Source organism: Carassius auratus, chromosome 46 (assembly GCF_003368295.1).
Source record: "Carassius auratus strain Wakin chromosome 46, ASM336829v1, whole genome shotgun sequence".
NCBI classification, from domain to species: Eukaryota; Metazoa; Chordata; class Actinopteri; order Cypriniformes; family Cyprinidae; genus Carassius; species Carassius auratus.
In genome coordinates, this window is record NC_039288.1 from 15,714,699 (window position 1) to 15,738,732 (window position 24,034).

A 24,034-nucleotide genomic window follows, 5' to 3' on the forward strand; every position below is an offset into this window, starting at 1 on the left:
GATTCTCAATCATAGTTATTAGTCTCTAAAGCTTTAGGCCTATTTTTTGTTGGGCTGCTGGGAGCCTTTATTTTATTAAGTTTATATTTTAAAAAAAGTTCTTAAAATTTAACAATAAAATATGTATCCTGCATATGAAACTGTTTTCTGGGTCAAGAAGTAGCCTAATCTTTTTAAATACTTTTAAACACATTGTGTCGCACTGTAAAGGTGATGATTTTTTGGTGTTCCTCAGATATTTGAAATTTAAGACAGATGGTTTCAACTGAAAAAAGGTAATTTGAAAAAAGTATTTTAGGATGGGAAAATTGGTACAGCAGTGACTTACTGCTGATTTTTTATCCTGTGGGGAAACATTATTATATTCCTATGACAAATGATATATTCGGAAACTGTGCCAAGCCATTATTCCCATTATTATACTAACCATAATGTCATTATTTGGCTACAGTAATTATTTTGTATTACATGTTGCCCCATATTCGGCATATTTGAAAGAGGTAGTACATTAATGTCTCTGATTTAGACAGATATCTTATTTAAATATTACTGGGGTCCACTGCTAACTATTTCTAATTGGGCTCTCTGACTGTATGTTGGTCTAAGCCGTCTTATTAAAAATTACTTTTAAAAATTCTGATTGGCTCTTTTGACCTGTGGGCAGATCATGCCTCAACCATGTTAGCATCAGATTTTCCCTTTTATTATTGCAAAACTAACGAAGAAGAGAAAAAAAACCCAGTTGTTGCAATTACATCTTCCTCCTTCCAGAAACTTAGCTCTTTCTTTTTTATCACATTGACTTTAAGTTTTATGCTGTTATGTTTGCCAGCAGTGGATGATCAACTCTGTTACCATGTTTATATATATATATATATATATATATATATATATATATATATATATATATATATATATAGTAAATAGATAACAAAGTAACATATTAATATATTCACATTTGTATAAATATCAGCATTGCCTTTCTTTCTGAAAAAGCACATTGTAGTTTGATTTGACCTAGAGATCAAATAGAATCTCAGCATATTGAATGTGTGCAATTTATATTACTATGCACACAGACAAAATAATAATTATAATAATAAATTAAGCCAGCAATAACAGTTAATCACTGTCCTAATACCAGTATATTATCTTTAATAGAGTAATAAAGTTAAGCAGTCGCAGGTGAGTAGGTGCTTTGATGAAAATCGTTCAGTATCTGGGCGGGAGGCGTGTGTTCCCGCAGGCGTTGCCGCTCCTATAAAAACCAACAACAAAAAACCCTGATTTTCACTCCACTGCTACAGAAAGCCGTCCGTGCCGCGCACTGAACAGACTGCTACACTCCAAACACACTCCACACACTCCGTCAGCATGCCGATCCAGGTAAGACCTGTAGCTGGACATCCAGAGACCGCACTGGCGTTAGACTTGCGCCTGACCTAGGAACTATTTTCGCCTCGCGGCGCCTAAAACAAACGCATTAACGTTAGATGCTTCTGGGAGACTGTGGCGGGCGTGGGTGCTTTTATTACGCGCATTTTTTAAGTAACGTTACTTTTACAAGCACGGATTGTTTTTCTGCTGTGTCTGTGATGTTACGCAAGCAGACTGAGATTTTTGTTTCGATTTTCTTTTCCTGATACTTATTCAAATTCGAGCAGTTAAAGTCGGACACTAGTGAAGGGAGTTAACTATTTCCTCATAGGCCTGACGCACAACGCGAGTGAAGCGGCAGGGTCCGTGTACGTTTTGATAGTTTGTTTTTTCGATTGAAACACAAAACAAAATAACGAGAAACCACCTGTTTTTCGTTTGTCGTTTCAAACCAAAATCAAAGAAACGGTAAAAAAAGAGCCGTTCTCCCATTTTTGGTTCTGAATCTAAAAACGAAAAATGACAAAACCAAAATCAAATAACGGTCCGATTTTGGTTTTTTGAAATTCCTTTTTCCATTTTTTCGTTTGAAGATCTACATTGAAATACAGACAGGTTGGCCACGTGACCCGGAAGTAATAGTAAATATGGCCTATCAAAATAAAAGCCAAGCTTTTTACAAACGTTTTATAAGTTGGTAATATAGGTTAACCTAATAACTTATTGTGTGTGCAGAGTTGTTACTGTTAGCACTATATTATATAATTAAATTTATATTTAATGTGGTTTCCACCGTAATGGACAGCGATTCAACGTGAATTCCCACGTGACGTCATGCGCAGGCCTAACTAATAATGAGGGAGATTGGGATTCCGCCATCAAAATATCAGTCCCTATCTCGTCTTTGCCATTCGATTGACACCCTCGTAAAACTTGTGTTGGTCCTCAAATATAATTTTATCCTAACGCATCATATCTATTTTCAAAAAGCCCAAGGACACGCTGTTACCTCGCTCACGTTATAAAGTGTTAATATAAATGTATTGAACTGGCTAGTTAACTAATAGTGATAGTAGTTTGTTTATAATACAATTTATAATATGTGAAGGTTCTCAGTCCTCCATGTAACGTTAATAATCCAACGAAGTTTAAAATCAAGGGCAGTTCAAAACGATTACAGACACCAGTAGGTGTCGCACTGTGTCTGCTTTGTGCGAGCTACTGTTATGGAGATATTGCTTTATGTTCTGTAATTAAAACACTTTCCATTATTTTCATTACAACTGTGCTTTCACAAATCACGTTTCCTAGCACAGCTGCTTAAGGCATTAGCCTACTCAATAAAATGAGCTCTTTCTCCTCATGTTTGATTGTCTGATTTACATGTGCTATTATACTGCGTGAAGTTTTAGTTGACTGTAACACTCACAAATTTAAAAACATGTCTCACATATAGGCCTTCAGTCCAGTTGGGTGTGTGGTTCTACTGTGTTATAATAGACAACAAGCAGTATGTCATGAAAGTGAACATAATTTATTTTATTAAAATATTTATATTAATTTATTATTTGCATAAAATAACATAAAATGAATACAACAAAAGGAGTTCTGCAAGTGAGAGTAATAGAAAATAAAATTGAACAATTTATTAATTGCATAAAATAACATAACAGATGAACATAACCAAACTTAACCATTTGACTTAACTTAAAACCTAAACCTAAAATAAAAACTAACTAAAACAATCTCCTAACTAATAGTGTCTTTCAAAACATTCACAATCTCCCCCATCCCTGTAATTTGAATTTTTTTTTTCTTGGAACATCTCGTCCCTGCATTTTGGGCAGTGCGGCGAGGTAGTTGCCCACTGCTCAACGCAGACCCGGCATCCAACGAGGCTGCGGCAGCACGGTGCCACAACTGGGTTTTCCATCACATCTGCAAGATTCAGAATATTTTTCAACAAATATTTCAACAGTTGTCTCAAGCAATTTTCCTCTGTCTCATTTCACTTGTTAGTGTTACAGTGTGTTAATAGTTATATATTCCCATTGACTACAATAATTACATTTTAATAAAAATTGTAGTCATAGTAATGATATTTCTAAACATTCCCATGTATCCCCTATATATCTCTGTAGTTCTAAGCCTCTTTTTCTATCTTGTATGACAGTAACATCCATATATATATATATATATTTTTTTTTTGCTGGTTACATCTTCACTGAAGCTACATCACACTTATATTGATAGAAATATTAAAATCCAATATGCCATTGCAACAGGACAGTACCCACCCAGCCACAGCCTGTTCATCCTGCTGCCTTCTGGGAAGAGATATAGAAGTTTCTGCTGCCGCACCAACTGCAGAGCAACATTTCCCCCCAAGCTATCAGACTCTTAAACTATAGTTCATCCTCAGCACTGCTCCACTGATCATAGTTTATTTATGTTTACCATTTTTATAATTGCTTCTATATTAGCCTGATAATGTCTGCTATGTACCAGAAGGGAGATACAAACTCAATTTATACTTTATACTATTATATATATTATATTGTGACAAAATATACCCACCTACCTTAAAGAAGAATAAAGTGAATGTTTTGGAAAGGCAGAGTCAAAAGTTATGACCTTAAAATGATTGAAATGTTGTGGAAGGATGAGGAAGCAAGCAGCTCATGTGAGGAAACCCACCAACATCCAAGAGTTGAAGCTGTTCTGTACAGAGGAACGGGCAAAGATACGTCCAAGTCAATAAGCAGGACGTATCAAAAGTTACTGGAAACGTTTTGTTGCAGTTATTGCTGATGTAATCAGCGTTGACAGCCTGTTTTTAGTAATGTAATTATGTTTTGGGGTTTTCTTTTGAGGACCTTGTAAAATGTTCTTTCCTTAGGGCTTAACAAATGTTCTGCAGCCATTGATTGTACATGCAATGCCCTTGAAAGCATGTATGTGCTATAGAAAATTTTAAGACTTTTATGGATTCTCTTCACTGGCATGACACAATCAGAGTTTTGTATGTTATACAAACTGGAATGTGTATAGAGAAGAAAGATTCACACAGTATATAGCACACTGGTAAATCATTATTTTGGCTAGATGGCCTACATTAGGATTAGGACATGTCTGATGTGAGTTTTTTTGTCTGAGCTGCTATAAGAAGCTGATAGCAGTGCAGTGTTATAATCAGGTTAAAACAGAAGCAGGTTTAACTCTGGGCTGGGTGAATGATGATGATGATGATGATAACTAGGCAAATAAAAACAAAATACAATGAACAACAATAAATACATCTGTATCAGTAATCTTGATTTAAAACAGTTACCAAAGACACCATACAGTCAGTCATTTAAATACTGCCACCTGCTGGTAGAAAGGGGGAACAGTTATCCATTACGGTGGAAACCACATTAAATATAAATTTTATTATATAATATAGCGCTAACAGTAACAACTCTGCACACACAATAAGTTCTTAGGTTAACCTATATTACCAACTGTATTGAGCCAAACAATGCGCTCATTAAACGTGACTGGTGATGTCTGGATAGGCACGATATTAAATAGCTGTAATAAACTACTGTTGCTAACATATTTATTCCGGTCCAGGTTTATATAAGGCTATTTATTAATAGATTTTTCTTCTTCTAAGGTTACTCTCGTATAACGTTAGCGCTGCATATTATGACCGTTCTAAAAGCTTGGCTTTTATTTTGATAGGCCATATTTACTATTCCTTCCGGGTCACGTGGCCAACCTGTCTGTATTTCAATGTAGATCTTCAAACGAAAAAATGGAAAAAGGAATTTCAAAAAACCAAAATCGGACCGTTATTTGATTTTGGTTTTGTCATTTTTCGTTTTTGGATTTAGAACCAAAAACGAGAGAACGGCTCTTTTTTTACTGTTTCTTTGATTTTGGTTTGAAACTACAAACGAAAAACAGGTGGTTTCTCGTTATTTTGTTTTGTGTTTCAATCGAAAAAACAAACTATCAAAACGTACACAATCAGGGTATCTTCCGTCCATTCCAAATCCGTTTCCAATTAAAAATCAGAAAACGAAAAACTCAAGAGGATTCAAGTGAGAGAACATGAATTCAATAATGAGAAATGGAAAAATGGCTCGTTTATTCGTTATTCCATCTAGGTTAACAAACGGAAAATGAGTTTTTGACTTGATTTCTCATTTTGTCGTTTGGGGTTTAAAAAACGGTTTATGGCTTCAATATTTCATACGCACTTGTGGGCGGAGCTGAAACGCTCCTTTCATCTGATTGGTCGAATCGCTCCGCCTTCAACTCGATCTTACATTCTTTCAGAATAAGAGTCTTATAAGAGTAGTGTCTGAAACCACCGCTCACTGTTAATTAACATAATATTTGAGTCAGATGTTGCTGCGCACATAATTCGTGCTGCTGTGACTTGCAAGTCACGCCTTTAAATTATTTCTAGGTTATAGTATTCTATGAATATTAATACACTGTAAATACAATGCGAACCTGTCTCCTTGCATAAAAGTGAAGTGGAAATAAAAATCAATAATAGACTGAACAGTTCCATGATAATATGTCTGTAACATTTACCACTCTCATCTTTTAAGTCAAAAGGCACTAGGTAGGTGTGTGTGACATTAATAATTAATTGGGAAAATTAATATAGTTACATTTATTAAATAAATTTGTAATATTAGTTTTATTCCATACTAAATTGAATGGTTTTTCTTTTAGTCTTCTTTGTTGGCCTTGAGAAAGCCGACATATATTTGAACATTATTATCATTTATTATGAGAGTAATTGACAACGATTAAAATTTTAATGTTTCACCAAATTTCCTTCTCAAAAAATCCTAGTGACTTTCATTATCTGAGCAATGAAGGTCTTACACTAAATGTCCACAAGAGGGGGAGACAGGATTTCTATTTACGTAAAATGGCAAATAAATACATGAATTTCATGTGTACTACCATGAATATGCCATATCTGTGTACACGAATAAACTTCACACTTCAAGCTGTACTTAAAAATTCCCATTTTGGCTTTTTCAACCTACCTCCAAATTTATTTTAAGGTTTATTTTTTATTCACACTGGTTTATGCATTTAATGTTTGTCCATCTAGATCTTTTATTTTTTATGAGCTGTACATTTTAAGATGTACTCGGTGTTGATAAATCACATGCACTGAATGTAAATGCTAATGTCAGGACTCTCAGTCCTCCTCCTAGATGGCCAGTGTCCTGCAAAGTTTAGCTACCCCAAATAAACACACCTAAGCTAAGCAAGGTCTTCAGGATCAGTAGCAATGTCCAAGTAAGTGTGTTGGAACTGAACTCTGCAGAACATGGTTCTCCCGGTTCAGGACTGAGTTTTAAATCTATAAATGAATTTGTACAGTTGGGTGTCTGCATGCAGAGGTGTACTTCAGTAAGTACAATGTAAACTGTAATCTATAAAGACAAATTCTTCAGATAAGCATTTAGGCCACTGCTTTGAGGTTTCCATCCATTGGTCAAAACAGACCTCGCACCCCACCACACTCCTGCTAGCTTTCAACATTAACTGCGGCTGGTGCCAAATAAAAATTATTATGTATCCCTTGTGCATTGTTCAAATTCACTACCCTTTCGTTATGTTTGGGATGAAAACATTCACTCAATTAAACTGCTGTAAGCATTAGATAAAAAAAAAAAAAAAATTCCCCTAATTTATTGTTGGTGGATGTTTTTTTCACTGACTTCCATTATAATTACATTTTTGATTGCAAAGCCATGACACATAATCATGCATTCTTGATTGTTTGTGGTTTTCCCTGTTGGTTTTTTCAGATACATCAAGGTAAGTGCACAAAGGTCTCTCTCACCCTCTCTCTCTCTCTTTCTCTCTCTCTCTCTCTCAAACACACACACACACACACACACACACTATAATTTGCTGTTAAACTCCATATAACTCCATATACAGGCCAGAAACTAAGCCTTTTTTTTGCACAGGCCCATCTAAAGGGTTAATGGTCCCACCTAGTGATCAACTGTAAAAATAACAAATGTTACCTCTTCCCAACAGGGAAAACCACCAACAATCAAGAGTGCATGATTATATGGTGTCATGGCTTAGCATCAAAAAATGTCGTTATAATGGAAGTCAATGGGGCAAAAACAGCCACCAACAATAAATGAGGGAGAAAAAATTAATCTAATGCTGCACAAAAACTAACAATACATCAAAGCCAATCTACAGTTACTAATCTTTGACATGCCCAAGACTGTCATAAAAGGTAAAAAAAATATCCAGTCCACAATTACTTTTTATATTGGAAATATGTCATTTTGTGTGTTTCTTCCCAAATCAGTGACATCATTTATGAACTTGGTAATTAAAGAGTTAAAATCTTGGGTTTTCTTTTTAAACATTTGGTAGTTTTGATCAGGACTGAGGGTGATTAATAGATTTATGCAAAACAAAATAAAAAAATCTTTATCTGAGACATTTTTACAGCATTTTAATTTAGTGGGTGTTTTCATCCCGAACATAACAAAAGGGTAGTGAATTTACCCACAGTATACTGTTGAGTTTTTGAAAAATGTCAAGCATTTTCCCAAAATAAGTGTCAAAATAAGATTTGTCACCAATCATTCCATTAGCTGCAACACAGAGAAAGTTGTGGCCAAAAGACTCAACTTTAACCCCTAGTGGACGAAAACGTCCCCAACAACGCATATGGGGTATTATGTAACAGCAAGTCATTTGTGCAAGTACATTTGACTTGCAGTTTTCCAAAACTTTTATTTGGCACCAGCTGCAGTAGTTAATGTTGTTTTATATTATACAGCTATCATTGAGCTAAGGCATACCCCCCTACCACACCATCTATCATTGAAGAACCTGTGTTACACATGAAATTCATGTATTTATCTGTCATTTAAACTTACATAAACAGAAATCCTGTCTCCCCCTCTAGTGGACCTTAAGTGTAAGACCTTCATTGTTCAGATAATGAAAGTCACTAGGATTTTTTGAGAAGGACAAAGTCTGACCAGTTACAGCGACGAGTCAAACGAGTCTGAAGATCTGAGCTGAATTTGGTGAAACAATACAATTTTAGTCGTTGTCAATTACTCTCATAATAAATGATAATAATGTTCAAATATATGTCGGCTTTCTCAAGGCCAACAAAGAAGACTAAAAGAATAATATCATTCAATTTAGTATGGAATAAAACTAATATTACTACTTTATTTCATAAATTTAACTATATTAATTTTCCCAATTAATTATTAATGTCACACACACCTACCTAGTGCCTTTAGACTTAAAAGACGAGAGTGGTAAATGTTACAGACATATTATCATGGAACTGTTCAGTCTATTATTTTTATTTCCACTTCACTTTTATCCAAGGAGACAAAACTATTTGCACTGTATTTACAGTGGGACAATATTCATACAATACTATAACCTAGAAATAATTTAAAGGCGTGACTTGCAAGTCACAGCAGCACGAATTATGTGCGCAGCAACATCTGACTCAAATATTATGTTAATTAACAGTGAGCGGTGGTTTCAGACACTACTCTTATAAGACTCTTATTCTGAAAGAATGTAAGATCGAGTTGAAGGCGGAGCGATTCGACCAATCAGATGAAAGGAGCGTTTCAGCTCCGCCCACAAGTGCGTATGAAATATTGAAGCCATAAACCGTTTTTTAAACCCCAAACGACAAAATGAGAATTCAAGTCAAAAACTAATTTTCCGTTTGTTTACCTAGATGGAATAACGAATAAACGAGCCATTTTTCCATTTCTCGTTATTGAATTCATGTTCTCTCACTTGAATCCTCTTGAGTTTTTCGTTTTCTGTTTTTTAATTTGAAACGGATTTGGAATGGACGGAAGATACCCTGATTGTACACGGACCCGGCAGAACTACGATTTCAAGGAACTCGACTAGAACGAGAGCGTTCGCGTTTGTCGCGCCGCGCGCTTTCTGTAAAGATGAGTGGTTCATGATGCGTAGGACAGCACAAGTTACTTCTGTTAAAATAAGATTAATATACTGAACTAATATGTGCACCGAGAAGAAATGCAGTTTTTGTTGCACTTACCCAACAACCACAACATTATCAACTAAACAATATAACGAAGACTTTCATACTTCAGCAAAAAAATTCATCAGCAGACAAAAAATAATAATAATAATATTTAACATTAGGCTACGTGCTCATTAAAGTATCCCTGACATAATTTAAAAGAAAAACGAGTTTGTATATTTATGGATTCAAATTACACGTGGAGTAAAACTGTATGTTTAATGAACTCTCTTAATATTTATATACCAAAGTACTAAACTGTATTATCTTCCTTTTATAATATACTGGCAACCACCATAAAACACAAGTGGTTGTAAAGAAGCCACATGATGAATAAAAGCTCATCATAAGATGTAACATGAACCCTCTCTGGAAATGATCGATTACTTATTCTTTTTAACTTCCAAGGACTTTACATTTAACAGAAATGATGTGTAAGATCTTACAGTTGATCAGGTATTTGTACATGTTTATCTTTTTTTTTCTTATATAGTATTTGTATATTATAGTTGTCACTTCAACAATTAAAGACTATTAAGTTATTGCTGGAGAATTGCCCAAATCTATTCAATTCAATAATATTTTGTTTGGCAGGTCAATAAACATAATTTGTTATATATATAAGTACCAGGTTCTTGTTGAGAGTGAGTCATGACAGAGTTTCCAAGCATAAGGTTTCTAGGATCACAAGAATCATTCAGCCAATCAAGTGTGTCCAAACCTTTCTTTCTTTCTCTCTCTCTCTGAGATGACCGCACATGATCTGTGAAACTGGATAATTTCCTGGAATGGTTGTTGTCATCTGAGCTCTTGTTTGTGTTGCTGTGGAAATGAATTGACTCCCTAATACATAATGGATTAAGACCTGGAACGGTTTGATCAGTTTTATGTGTTTCCCGCTGCATTGTTCATGCTGCGGATTCATTTTCTTCAGGTTGGTCAACGTCTTCCCGATGTTTTGGTCTACGAGGGAGACCCAGAGAATAGCATCTCAGTAGCCGAACTCTTCAAGGGCAAAAAAGGGGTGCTTTTTGGTGTTCCAGGAGCGTTCACACCTGGATGTTCAAAGGTATCAACATGGGATCTTCTGGCATTAAACTGTAACAAACTTGGGGTCCACCAATTCTTTTTAATCTCAAGCTAATTTTTTGGGGGGAAAATGAAAAAAAAAATACATCAAGTTAACTTCAACCAAAGCTAAAAGATCTACCACATTAAAACATAAGAAAATGTACTGTGGCTCAGTACATCAATAATAATTTTAATGGCTTTGCAATGCATCATTACAATCTATACGAATACTGTATAGCTACCGGTATACGCATTTTAGTAATGGCCAACCTGAACTGAGACATTCATTTTGTCCCTGAAAAAGACCTGTATAAAGTTTGTGAAAGAAGTGTAATAAATCATATCTGTATAAGAACGCAAGTCTTGTCTTGTTTGTCTTTATTCACTTGTGTTTTCTCAGACTCATCTCCCAGGGTTCATACAGAAGGCTGGGGATTTAAAGGCCAAAGGTGTGGAGATCATCGCATGTGTGTCTGTTAATGATGTGTTTGTCATGTCTGCCTGGGGAAAGGAGAACGGAGCAGATGGCAAGGTGGGAAAGCTCTGCCTGTAATTAACCTGGTTTTTACTGGAACACAGTCTAATTTGTCTCTTTAAGGTTTTAGAAAGATTGGAATTATCTAATTAGTCATTATACGGTTGATTTGTTATAGGTTCGGATGCTGGCTGATCCCACAGGAGCATTCACAAAGGTGACGCTTGCTTTTGAAGCACCTTCATCCAATGAAATATCACTGGATTAAATGTTATTTTAGTTCAAATGCAGTCCCCGTCTGAGATGTATTGATGTTATAAACCTCTTTCTCTATACAGGCGGTGGATCTCTTCCTGAACAATGATCACTTGTTCGAGGTGCTTGGAAACCTGAGGTCTCAAAGGTGAGCTGACTGTCTTTCTGAACAAAACATGTCCCTTGGTCATGATTATATCCACTTTATCTCACAACATGGAAATGCATGATTTTCTGTGAACATGCAAGTCTTCTGAATCATTAGCTGCTCCAAAAAATGAATGCAATAAACAGTAAAACTGTTTGCACTAAACCAATGTGTTTTGAGGTTAAACAGTACATTTAAAATGATATAAGAAAACCGTTTGCACTATCAAGCAGCATAACGTTTTATACAGCTAGAATAACTGGAAGTGGATGAAACGGGAAGCCTTACAAATGACCACAATCACATTTAAGATAGAAATAAGGGATGGCTCTCCATAATATGTGACAATGAATAAGTATGTTGCAGTCAAACTTTCATTTTCAAGTGAAACTGACAATTTTGACTTCTCAATTGCCTCTGCTGATTCTGCTGTAAATGTGCAGGTATGCCATGCTGATCGAAGATGGAGTGGTCCGGAAGCTCAGCGTGGAGCCTGATGGGAAAGGACTGACCTGCAGCTTGGCTCCAAGCTTTCTCAGTGAGATTTAAGAGTTAGTGAGTGTGTACAGTCTGTCACTCTCATCATAGACCAGTTATCATTTCAAAAACATGGCAACAGGAAATTCCAGACAATGAACAACACTATTGCATATACTGTGGGGAAACCCATGTGAGGAACTAACTTGTTTACGTGAAGCAATAATTCATTGCTATACCTACAGTATACTGGTTACCAAAGCAGCAATAAACCTTTTCCTCATGACTAAATCCAGTTTGGTGTGTTATTTTTATTTTTTTTAAGCACTTCATACTTCTAGCATAATAGAAGTAAAACAATATATGGGTGCCCCATGGTGCAAATAGCATTTATATTATAATAATGAAAAGTGTCTTACGGCTTTACTTCTCAGCTGTAATTCACAGTAAAAGATTCACTCTTACAGTCTAGTACATAAAAATCATGGTTAATATTTATTTTACAAAACAAGCATTGAACAGGTACAACTAACGGAAACTGCAAATTTTGGGGAGAAAAAATTCACATAGTGGGGAGTAAATGGTCTTAGTGCCTTCCTGAGGTTTTCTTTTTCCTATTTAAAATTTTAAAGAGGTTAAATTGAACTTTTGAAAACAAAAATACGGAGAAAAAAAATAACTAGCATTTATTTTGGCTGGGAAGAATCAGGAAGACCCCTTGTGGTTTAGGGTTTCCATAAGACCCCTAACAATAACTCTTCATTTGACGAATGCGACATCTGGGATCTTTCCTTGTGCCTACAAAAAAAAAAAAAATTCAATAAAGGACAAAAGACAGTCATAAATGCAGGACACATGAGCATTTTTTTACAGTGTACCTTAAGGCCAGTGAAGATCTGAGCAGCCCTTTCAAAATCCCAATCGTTGTCTTGTAGGCATCTGAAAAAACGAAAGTTCTGACCTTGACAAGCTATCCATCTTTATATGAATCTAGCAAATATCAAATATCTAGCAAAAGCAATAATAAACATATTGTAGTCCTTACTTCTGAGACCATTCTAGGTTCATGCCAGATTTGAGGGAGAAGGCAGCAAGCATTTCCTGTTGGGGGGCAGACAGAGTGGGCACAGGGCTGCTGGACGGTGTGGGGGCTGGAGCAACAAACGCACGCCGAATTTCCTCCGTAGTGGCATTTCGAACAAAGAGCTGATCATTTACAATGCACAGGCTGAAGAGTTGAAAATAAATGTTACAATGATGGGACCTATGGCACATTAAGCAAAATAAATGTTCATACGTGAGATCATACCCAGTATTTCCAGCAGGAACAGCGATGAACACCCGGGAGAAGGCTCTGAACGAGTCTCGGGATTTGCCATCTACTTATTTAAAAAAAGAGAAAATGATGTTCTGGGTCACAAAACTCTTATAGTTCGGAGTAAACTACTGATTCAGAATCGTTTTAGATGAAACTCACTCTCTTTGAAAACTCCACTGACTGTAAATGCCAACAATGTAGCCTGCAGACAACACGGGTGTTATTAGAACCGCAAAACTGAACCTGAAATATGCAACCAGCAACCCACAAATTTGACTCACTGTGTAGGTGTTGACGTCTACGATCAAGGAGGCGACGTCATGTTGAGTTTTGGGGAGTTCGTTCAGGAAAGCCACCACATTTAACCTTGTGTGTTTCATCAGACGAAACCGTGTAGCTGAAAGAAAACGGCACAACTCAAACACAGGATCCAATTTAATACTAAATACACAGCGAAATTTTACAGGCCAAATCCAAACATGCAATTGTGCTTTAATGTTGCAAAAACTAACGAATTAGAAGACAACAGAAGCTTGATTTAGATTATTAAATAACAACTTACTGGGGTCATCTTTCATACGTCTGATATTGCGACTGTCTTTCTGATAATCGCCTAAACTACTTCTGCAGACAAAAGGATGGAGGAAAACAAGGAAATGTTAGCAGACCACGTGGAAGGAAGATCAGATCATACTGCTCAGTACAAGTCAACGGTGGTGATGCTGACTGGATGATCGCGGAGAGAGGAGGTATACTGTACTTTGAAGGGTTCTGCAGGGTGAAGGGAATGCTGAGGGAGAAAGCTGCCCCGTCATGATAGGCGTCCAGTAGGGGCTGTCTGTCTCCGGAGTCATATATGCTGTAATACCTGGAGGGTGAGACAGATACATGAACACTGATCTGAATGTTTAAGTTTAACTGTTGTATAAAGACCAAATAATACATACTGTTGCAGGAAGCAAAGGATGATGTTCTTGATTTCTTCAGAGCAGAAGTAGCTGGCCTGTGTTTGAAGTAAAACAGAAGTTAAGACTGAAAGATAAAAATGGTCATCTCAAAGTGGTGAAAAAAACTTGAGCAAACCTTGCAGGGGGGGAGAGTCGCAGGAGCAACTTCCAAATCAAAAACAATGGGAGGTGGAAGGTCGTGTCCATCCTGTGGTTTAAACAATAAACAGACAAATTATGAATCTAATAAATAATTAAACCAAAGAGCGAGTGTGATTACATATTCACTTCTTATGGTTACCAACAATTTTTGGTCTACAGCTAATGTTACACTGTGGATTTCCTACCAGTCTGAGCAGCTTGGGGAATCGTTCCCGAATGGCACTGTCCAAAAATCACAAAGACAAAACAAGAGAGACAACATTAATACGCACTGCACTCGTCCCAATGAAACAGTCCCACACAAACACTCAAAAACTTAAATCAGACCACCTTATGTATGGGACAAACAGGTGAAGAGTATTACTTACAGATAATTATCCGTCAGGTCTGAGATATTGTAAAACTGAGGATTTACACAATTTAGACATTACAGTTCAAAAGTTTGGGGTCGGTATGATTCTTTTTTTTAATGTATACTCACCAAGGCTGCATTTATTTAATCAAATCTACAGTAAAAACAGTAATATCGTGAAATATTACAATTATCTTAAAATAACTTCCTATTTGAATACATTTCAAAGCTGAATTTTCAGCATCATTACTCCAGTCTTGAGTGTCACATGATCCTTCAGAAATCATTCTGATATACTGATTTGGTGCATAAGAAACATTTCTTAAAATGTATGTGAAAACCTTTATAAAAAAAATTTAGGAGTCTTTGATAAACAGAAAATTCGAAAGAACACCATTTAGTAGAATTAGACCTTTTTTCTAACATGATAAATGTATCACTCAATTTAATGAGCCTTTCTGAATACCAATGTAAGGTATACATTTCTTAATTATGTTAGTGACACCAAACATTTGAAGAGTAGTGTAACAGTTTAAACGAACACCATTCTTTTCATTTGAACAAACAGTGAAGGTTTGCTGAATACTTGATCAAGTTTGTTTTGTACTTGTTTTGTAGGGCATCAGAGCCATGGTAACAATGAGCCAATCACAGCGCTGTTCATTCTCCCTCCCTCCCCCCGGCACAGTACTTACCCAATCACAATACTCACCACCGGTGCCCCCTACAGGCCGAAACACAGACCCACGCAGGCTGGCAAGGGATGGGGGCAGTGGGGTGTTGTGAGGTGTAGAGTTTGGTGAACATTCACACCATCAATCAATCAGTCGGTCAGTTTTTTATTTAATTTATTAGCACATTTAAGAAGTGTATTCAATGGAAAGGAGAGAGTTTGATATAATTAAGTGAGATCTGACACCGTGTAATCACACTGGTGGTTCTTAGGGTCTAATTTTAATGGGGCTCTTGAATTATTATTATTTTATTTTTTTAAACAGACCGCATCAGGCACTAGCTTATAGCTTGACAAATGTTGGCATGTTGAGTTGTTAAAGCTTAAAGTGAAAAACTGCTTATTGAGTGTTTTAACACTTAAGGGGAAAAGTTAAATTTAAATAAATACATTTAGTTCTAATAATAGAAAATAACAGTGTGGGGGGGGGGGGCACTAGAAACTTACGGATGAACCACAGAGAAGACAGTAAAAGAGTTCAAGCAAAAGAAGTGCGAGTTAATAAAATCAGGGTAAAAAAAAAAAAAAGGGCAAAGAATAAACTTGGAAGAGCACAGATGTTGATCCCCGAGCTTCTGGAACAGATCAGAAAACGATTAAAATAAATGAGTGCTATAAAAGGTGTATGGGTTACTCACCCTACTTTATTTGGACCCTACTATTAAACTTAAGAACAGTAGGGTATTCATTCAAACAATTAATTAAAGCTTCATTTGAGCCCAGACACCTTCCATTTCTATTTCTTATTTAGTCTGATTTGCAGTTGAGCTTATTTTGTACTGAAATTAATATTCAAAAACTTGTTTGTGATCCTCCTAAAGTATTTTCTTCTCAATGTTTTTTTCTTTGCTGAAATGACGATCTGATGTTTTTCTTCCAAAGTGCTCTAGGACAAGGATCGTGAAAATGGTCAGATTGACCACTGAACTATCCTCCACCTTGGTTTCAATACAGACACAGAGAGAGAGAATTGCCTCTACTCTCACTTTTCATTTTGCACCGTGAAGCAAAGCTCACGTTTCGGAGGACTGCTTGGCTCAAGGTTTCTCTTAAAAACCTCCCTTCTCCTTCCCCACCCGTGGCATCTCCTTACAGACAGCTCATCTTCTTCCTTGAATGGTCTTCTTCATCTTCAAGACGTTGGCTGTGGCCAGTTTTGCGGCTGTGCCTGCCTTAGGTTGTCCCAGAATCAAAAGTTGGGATCTTACCCGTCGTTGACTAACCAGCCTCTCACTGGCCACACAGCATCAGCAGTACTTCAGGTGTTAGACATGTGCGGGGCGGGTGGAGGGAGGAGGGTGCCAGCATTTTAGACAGGTGGAGCACAAATGTACTTAACAGAGCATCATCTCCAATGGTTGTTCTGTCCTTGTACGCCAACTTATTCATTGGCATTCTGGGAGGTCACATGCAGGAGCTGCCGCTTAAACTGAATTTAACTAATGAAGTATTAGCTTATGAGATTTACAATATGCTGAAATGCTTTAGAAAAACCAATCGCTGTGTTCTGTGCAAAAAGCTACAGGGCCAACAGTGAGGGGACAGAAAAGAAGGTCAGAAAAAAGCAAGAATGAAAGCAAAGCAGTAGTGGAAACCAGCGGTGTTGACACACTTATGCTCCTTACTGGACTGCCACTGGAACTCAAACAAGTAAATATCATTATCACATGCCTGATGATTGAACTAGTCGAAAATAATAAATTAATACACCTGCATATTACAGACAGGCTTGAATGATCATTACTCTAGCATTTAAATCACTCATAGAGTGGGAGTTACCTGAGATGGGATTATTGTTTTTCTTTAGAACAACATACAGTGATTAGAGGCAATTAAGAACTAACACCTTGTTCTCAAATGTGATAATGTAACAAAAAGGACCCTTTGTACTAAGAAAGTCCTTACAAATGTCACATCAGACTCTCTCCTGCCAGGGAATTACTGTTTCTCCAGAATAAACCAAAAGCAAAGTGAATATCAACTCACAAATCTGAAACATTCAACACACGATATAAGTATATGTGTCTGTCTCTAATGGAGATTTAATGTTTGCCATGTTTTCTAGGTGTCTTTACACACTGGTAATAGAGCCATCAACACCCCCTCTCAGTGTTGCAGGGTTTTTTGTTGTTTTTTAACTGAACTACATGGGGCGTGTCATTGCATATGCATGCATTCCTGTGCATGTGTGCACTAACATGCAAAACGTTTATTTTTCAGGCCTGAAAGATACTCTACGCAAGTACGCGAACGCAGACGTTTCTGTGTGAGCATGATTTTGTATTGCTGGACACACTGCAATTCATAGAGCAAAGCATGTATGCATTACATTCTAATGTACTTTACGGTAAATCTATCTGATTATTATCTATAGTTTTAAGAGGCTTGTTACTGCCAAGTAATATAAGACTATATGATTGGAAGGGATTTATGTACTTGTGTATAGTATTTTTCTGCCAATATACGGCAGAGAAGACTAACCTGACAAAGTCAGCCTGGTTCTTGTAGTGTCCACATAATGGATTTCCTTCCAATGAGAGTTCGACCAGCTTCAGACCCTTCAGTTTATCAAGTTCTCTCTCCGTCTTCAGCTACAAGATGACACAATGTCATGACATGACTGAAAAACGTCCAGGAAACAGTAAATCTACAGGTGTCCGGGAGCATAAACGTACCTCATTATGTGACAGATTGAGAATCTTCAAGTTGGGGACTTTGTTGATAATATCTGCCAAGTCATCGAGCCTGTGCAACCGGTTGTTGCTCAGGTTCAGACAAACCAGCTGTGTAAGGAAAAGTTTTTGGATCACACTAATGGAGTTAAACATTAATGTACACTAATGTTAAAAAGTATGGTAAGGGGTTGTAAGATTTTTTATGTTTTCAAAAGAAGACTCTTTCTCACTAAGGCTGCATTTATTTGATCAAAATACAGTAAAACTGTAATACTTTGAAATATTATTGCAGTATAAAATATCTGTTTTCTATTGTTAGATATTTTAAAATGTAATTTATTCATGTGATGGCGAAGCTTAATTTCCATCATTGTTACTCTTCAGAAGTCATTCTAAAATGCTGATTTGCTGCTCAAAAAATATTTATTTTAATTACCAAAACAGTTGTGCTGCTTAATATACATTTAATACTATGTTAAAGCTCTAAAGAACAGCATTTATTTGAAATAGAAATCATTTCATTCTAAATGTCTTTAATTTCACGGTTTCACAATTTAACGTGTCCTTGCTGAATAAAATTATTAACTTATTTTTCATTTCAAAAATAAATAAATTGGACCCAAACCTTTTAAAACTGTGTGATTTTTTTAAAATGTACATTTTAAGGCATTACATCATTCGAGTAAAATATAACGTACCTCAGGAATGTTCTCCTCAATTATTTTGATAACCGCCAACATGGAGTTCCTCCGATTCAAAGTGACTTCAATATTTTGAGAAACCAAATCTGCCAGGAAAGAACAGCAAACATTTGAGCTATGTCCTACAACAACCCTAACAGAATAACTGTTTTCGTAAGGAGAAAGAGGACTGGATGAAAGTGTAACCTGGATCGACTCTGATGTTGTTCAGATCCAGAGCCTGCTGCGACCCATCAAAGCGCTTGGCCATGCATTGCTGCAGAAGACAGTCAGTTATTAGCCATAAATGAAATAAACGAAAACATCCTCTTAAAGGCACCTGCAAATAACACTCACTCACCTTCAAATGCTCCAGATCTACGGCCTTCAGATCAGTGTAGATCAAAGTAGGAGGTGGGCAGCTGTTCATTAGAACAGTCACCTATCCAACCCACAGATTGACAATCAATTACAAGCTCAAACACAGGGTTCTCAAATCCGTACATAAAAAGATTAATGATTAATACTTTAGAAAATTATCTTTCAGTGTTTATGATGCATCAAATATACTGAATATTACCTTATATCCATCTTTGTCTGTTATTTTTCGTGACGCTTTAAACAAAGCATTAGCAGTTGTGGAGTCATCAACATAAAACTGGGCCTTATTGCCATCAGTGTGATACTACGAAAAAAAAAAAAAAAAAAAAAGACAGGACGGAAAAGATTCAGCAATATGACAAACATTGAAGCTTTTTTATAGGCATGCTGAGGGAATGCATTTTAGTGTAGACTTACATGAACGGCATGAAATGTTGTGGAACTGGCGCTCTGAAGTGAAGACAAAAGCCAATCTTTTTCATATTTCTTCCCGAAAGGAATCTGTGGCCAGAAACAAATACAAATCACAATTTAATATTCCAATAAGGCCACAAACAATTTTATATTAAAGCCTTAAACATTAATAACTGCTTTATTGATGTGCTATTGACGTTTAAAGCACTAACAGTCATTTTAAACCAGTTCTTGCGGCTTCCATCAGAACCACCTCCACCATTTCTGCCTCCATATCGATTGCCACCTCTATCTTCATTTCCACCTCCGTTGCCATTGCCTCCGCCACGTCCTTTGCGATTGCGTTCCTCGCGGCGATTCTGTGGCCTGCCATATGGATTGCTGAAAACAAGCATTAGCAAAATCTTGACTGCTGTACCTCAATGATTAAATAAGAAAATAAGTGTAATTATGTCCCAAAGTGCTTACAATCTGCGCTGGGATCCCATGTCTTGAGGACCATCTGACATGGTCACATCTCCATCATCATCCTGAAGTCTGGACCAAGGACCAGGGGCTCCTCCTCCTCCACCACCACCACCACCACGACCACCTCGATGCCTCGGTCGAGAAAACTGATCGCTGTACAGGGGGGCTCTGAAAGGGCCTCTGCCTTTACGATTACGGTGCTTTGGTCCACCAACACGATCATCATGCTCTGATAGATGGAAGACGAAAGAGTCAGAGGTGTGACTTTATTACACATTACTTCCAAAGAGACTGTCAGGATACCTGCAGGATTTTTAAAATCAAACCTGCACAAATAAAATTAATACCATACGAGCGGGGTAGATATGTCAATGTCTATGGTAACATACTAAACAATGACTGTAAAAATCTGAATGTACAGTTCAGATACAGGTTTTCACAAAAACGAATAGTTTTATAAAATGGTAAACATCCCATTTCAAAAGTGTCAATTATATTAAACAGTTACACTGCAAAAAAAAGGACTTAGTGCTTTTGTCTTGTTTTTATAAAATAACATTTTTTATAATTTTCTCAATTTTTGCTTAAAAAAATAAATAAAAAATCTGCCAGTGGGGGTAATAAAAATAATCTTAATTCACAGGCAAATCAAGATCATGGTTCTTGCACCTTTGACAGATATTTTTCCTTGTTCTAAGCAAAAACTGATAAAATTTTGTTACAAATTTTAAGAAATGCATTTTTGGAGTGAATCAGCAATCAATTATTATATTTATTAAATATATATATATATATATATATATATATATATATATATATATATATATATATAAAACAGCATATAAATAGATATTTGTGTCTTTTAATTGTTTAGATTTTTATAATGCATAAAATGGGTCGATTTTTCACACTGGTCTGAACAGAACCAGCAGACAGACTTATTGAAAAATGCAAATTCATTCTTTGCCATTAAGAGGCGCTTTTGGAACAGCAGAAATATTACTGTATCCCAGCAATGCTGGCTGCACAGTACACACAGGATTTTAAGGCTGATTTTAAAGCCGATTTGCATTTCTGAAAGATTGGGAGGCGTGAAAAAATGCCAGGAAAGCAGAATACATTGCCCATATTCTTTGTTATACTTTGCTTTTAACTGTGAAACAGAACACGCACCATGAGACCCAACTGACAACACCAATTATTCTCTATTTGTTTATCTTCTCTAGTCACATTTGATATTGTGAGTGTCCATGATATCTATACCCCTTTCACACTGCACGTCGGACCCGCAATATTCCCGTAACATTGCCTGGTCGCCTTCTGTGTGAAAGCAACCACGTCCCGGAATTGATTACCGAATTGAACCTGGGTCGGGGACCTAGTAACATTGCGGTAATGGATCCGGAACGAGCGCTGTGTGAACAAAAGCCAGATCTAATTCCGTATCGAAGTGATGACGCGCGTTATCGCGCGACTCTTTTACCGGCTGTTTTGAAGGAAGATCAACATTCGCGACGAAAACATATGTGCAAACTGTGAGGAAGCAGAGATCAGTTAGTTCTGCGCTGACGCCGAGATCGTTTGCTTGCTTCAGTTAAAGTATAACGTGCCAAGCGTTGTCGACTCGTACATTACACGTCACGCGCTGATGTCACGTGTCGTTACGGGATCTTCAAGGGTTGTGTGTGAAAGCACGCACATATACCGGGTCATCACTGGGCAGTGTGAAAGTGCCAAATCTAGCGACCAGGGAACAATTACAGGAACACTTTACCCCTGTATTTGGCGGAATGGCAGTGTGAAAGTGGTGCTAGTGTCACTATAAAATCATTCCTACAATTATTAAGTGTGTGGTCTCGCAGTTTGCTGGAATTATCTAGTGTGTGCGTTCAGAGGACTATAAGGCTAACAATTGGTTAAAACTGTCTTTATGTCCGTGGTCTCCTATGGTTTTAAAAAAAGTTTAGGACTTGAAAATAGTCTAGTGTGCAGCCAGCATAACACTGGACTCTGAAACATGCTGCACTCATGCTCATTTAATGAAATCATAGCCTTCTGAAGTTTAATCGTCACAAGATGCACATGCCGCTTCATGCACAAAAATTTTACTCAACTGACTTTTATGTTTCACACCAGTTTTAACTCTATAAAGCTGTATTTGATACTTTAATTCCTAAAAAAAAAAAAAAAAATCTAAATCTCACCACAAATACAAAACTTTAAAATATAATCTTAGAAAATATTATTGGAAGGTTTTTGTTTCTATTATGTTTTAAAGGTTCAATAAATTGATCACTTTCAAAAAACAGAAATGTTCTGAGTACTATTTCATGTCAGATCTTTAAGCCACTTCTTCATCACTCTTGCTTTGTGAGATGGTGCTCCAACATGCTGGACAACGCGTGGATCATCCCCAAATTTTTCGTTGGAAGTCGCCGCTCTTTCAGGACGTTTTGATATCAGGGTTTATGGGCAGAATTATGAGCTAGCTCTATCCCCAATACAAAAAGTATTCTCGTCGCTTCATAATGTTACGGTTGAACCGCTGCTGGGAGATGGATTATTCTGCTGATGCTTTTCATAGTATTCTGGACCTTGACAGTGTTACTTACTTGGCAGTCTATGGGACAGTCACAAACCTCCCGGTTTTCATCCAAAATATCTTAAATTGCGTTCCGAGGAGGAACGAAGCTTTTACAGGTTTGGGACGACAAGAAGGTGACGTAAGTGATTAATGACAACATTTTCACTTTGGGGTGGAGTATGCCTTTAAGCAGCAAACTTTGCAAAACACAAAATTTACGTCACTGCCTAAACTTCTCGCCATGACTGTAACGTGTAAGTCTGAAAAACAATTAAGGAAATGAAATTTGCCATAAGGCTCCTCTGAGGTTATTTTATTCACAAATATATCTTGATATCACAGCTTCAGGTTGGTCAATCTCAACACATTCACCATGTGGTCAGCTCACGCCGATCAATTTCCATTTCTTTCTCAATCTTTCACAAAATCACAAAGTATAACATAATATTCGGTAAAATCAGTTTGAATAATGCGTTTGTCTGAACTAACAGCTAACATCGTGCACCTACAAAAACAAAAGCTAGCTAGCTAACGTAGATGTTAACGTTACTTATGTAAATTATAGGGTAGCGTTAAACTATGACAGACCACTCAGAGTTAGAAAACGGCATTTGAGATGCAATAAGATTGTGAATAATCTGAACATTATTAATGTCAAAGAATTTAAATGGCTGTTAGCGCTTTCGCTAACGGCTCAAACTTACCACTATAGTAGCGCGAGTCGTCCGCTGCCGCCATCTTTGAAGAAGGCTTTAACGCGACTTTAAAATGTAAATACACGATTCCCAGTCGCTGTTTTCTTTTTTTCTTTTTTAATAACACAAAATCGAGAGAAATTAAGATAAACACCTTGTAAGCTTGCAAAATCGGAAGATTCTTTCTGCCAGTGTTTTGTGTGAGAAAAACGCCTCAAACGCAGCTGCGCCACATTCTTCTTCTAATAGCCAGTGAGGTGTTTTCACGTCACGTCACTATTGCCTCCTAGTGTTGGAGAGTAAGATCACAACACAGTGACTGAGCATTTTACTTTAATGTCTGATTTATTCAATAAACAAAAAAGCATTTAAAAAAAACATATGAAGGAGAAGGAAAATGAAAATTTGCAAACTCTTCCTTTCATAATAATTCACTGATATGATCAAAATCTCTATGCAACGAATATAGCGGATATACTAGTAAATCTTTGGTTACAGCGGACAAATACGCATGAACCACTAATATAATTTAATTAAATAAATATAAAAAACAAAAACACCATATCTTTTCATATTAGGATTAACATTCCATGCGTATTTTTGTATACAGTAGCAGTAATAATAGTAATTATTATAAATATTTATAATAGTACTAGTAACATTTGTTTTTCCCCATATCAATGATACTTAAATGTCCTCTAATTATTTTTCATAATATGTAACGTGCTTT

The 24,034-nt window shown here is 36.6% G+C and overlaps 2 protein-coding genes and 1 long non-coding RNA gene across 4 annotated transcripts; 1 reads left to right on the forward strand and 2 right to left on the reverse strand.

Annotated features, from left to right (window-relative positions):
* Positions 1-1,232: 1,232 nt before the first annotated feature.
* Positions 1,233-12,186, forward strand: LOC113064356 (peroxiredoxin-5, mitochondrial-like). Its single transcript, XM_026235120.1, has 6 exons — positions 1,233-1,386; positions 10,404-10,538; positions 10,941-11,072; positions 11,194-11,232; positions 11,354-11,418; positions 11,862-12,186. The coding sequence occupies exons 1-6, from the start codon at positions 1,375-1,377 to the stop codon at positions 11,965-11,967; spliced, it is 489 nt and encodes a 162-aa protein (XP_026090905.1). The 5' UTR covers positions 1,233-1,374; the 3' UTR covers positions 11,968-12,186.
* LOC113064363 (uncharacterized) lies at positions 1,926-5,396 on the reverse strand. The gene is made up of 2 exons (XR_003278813.1): positions 3,675-5,396; positions 1,926-3,315 (listed from the first exon to the last, which is right to left on the reverse strand). It is a non-coding gene; the product is annotated as an uncharacterized LOC113064363 (long non-coding RNA).
* A 115-nt stretch (positions 12,187-12,301) lies between the features above and the next one.
* On the reverse strand, positions 12,302-23,563 carry LOC113064342 (nuclear RNA export factor 1-like). 2 transcript variants are annotated; one of them, XM_026235098.1, is made up of 21 exons: positions 23,314-23,563; positions 20,026-20,254; positions 19,770-19,938; positions 19,561-19,644; positions 19,343-19,447; positions 19,124-19,204; positions 18,970-19,039; positions 18,781-18,869; positions 18,083-18,190; positions 17,889-17,998; positions 14,508-14,544; positions 14,297-14,368; positions 14,161-14,216; positions 13,974-14,081; positions 13,776-13,837; positions 13,495-13,610; positions 13,373-13,415; positions 13,205-13,274; positions 12,941-13,123; positions 12,774-12,834; positions 12,302-12,693 (listed from the first exon to the last, which is right to left on the reverse strand). In XM_026235098.1, exons 1-21 carry the CDS (start codon positions 23,345-23,347, stop codon positions 12,655-12,657), a joined length of 1,926 nt encoding a protein of 641 aa, XP_026090883.1. In that variant the 5' UTR covers positions 23,348-23,563; the 3' UTR covers positions 12,302-12,654. The 2 variants fall into 2 exon arrangements, with proteins under 2 accessions (XP_026090883.1, XP_026090882.1); XM_026235097.1 differs by having other exon boundaries at positions 13,205-13,277.
* Between the last annotated feature and the right edge of the window lie 471 nt (positions 23,564-24,034).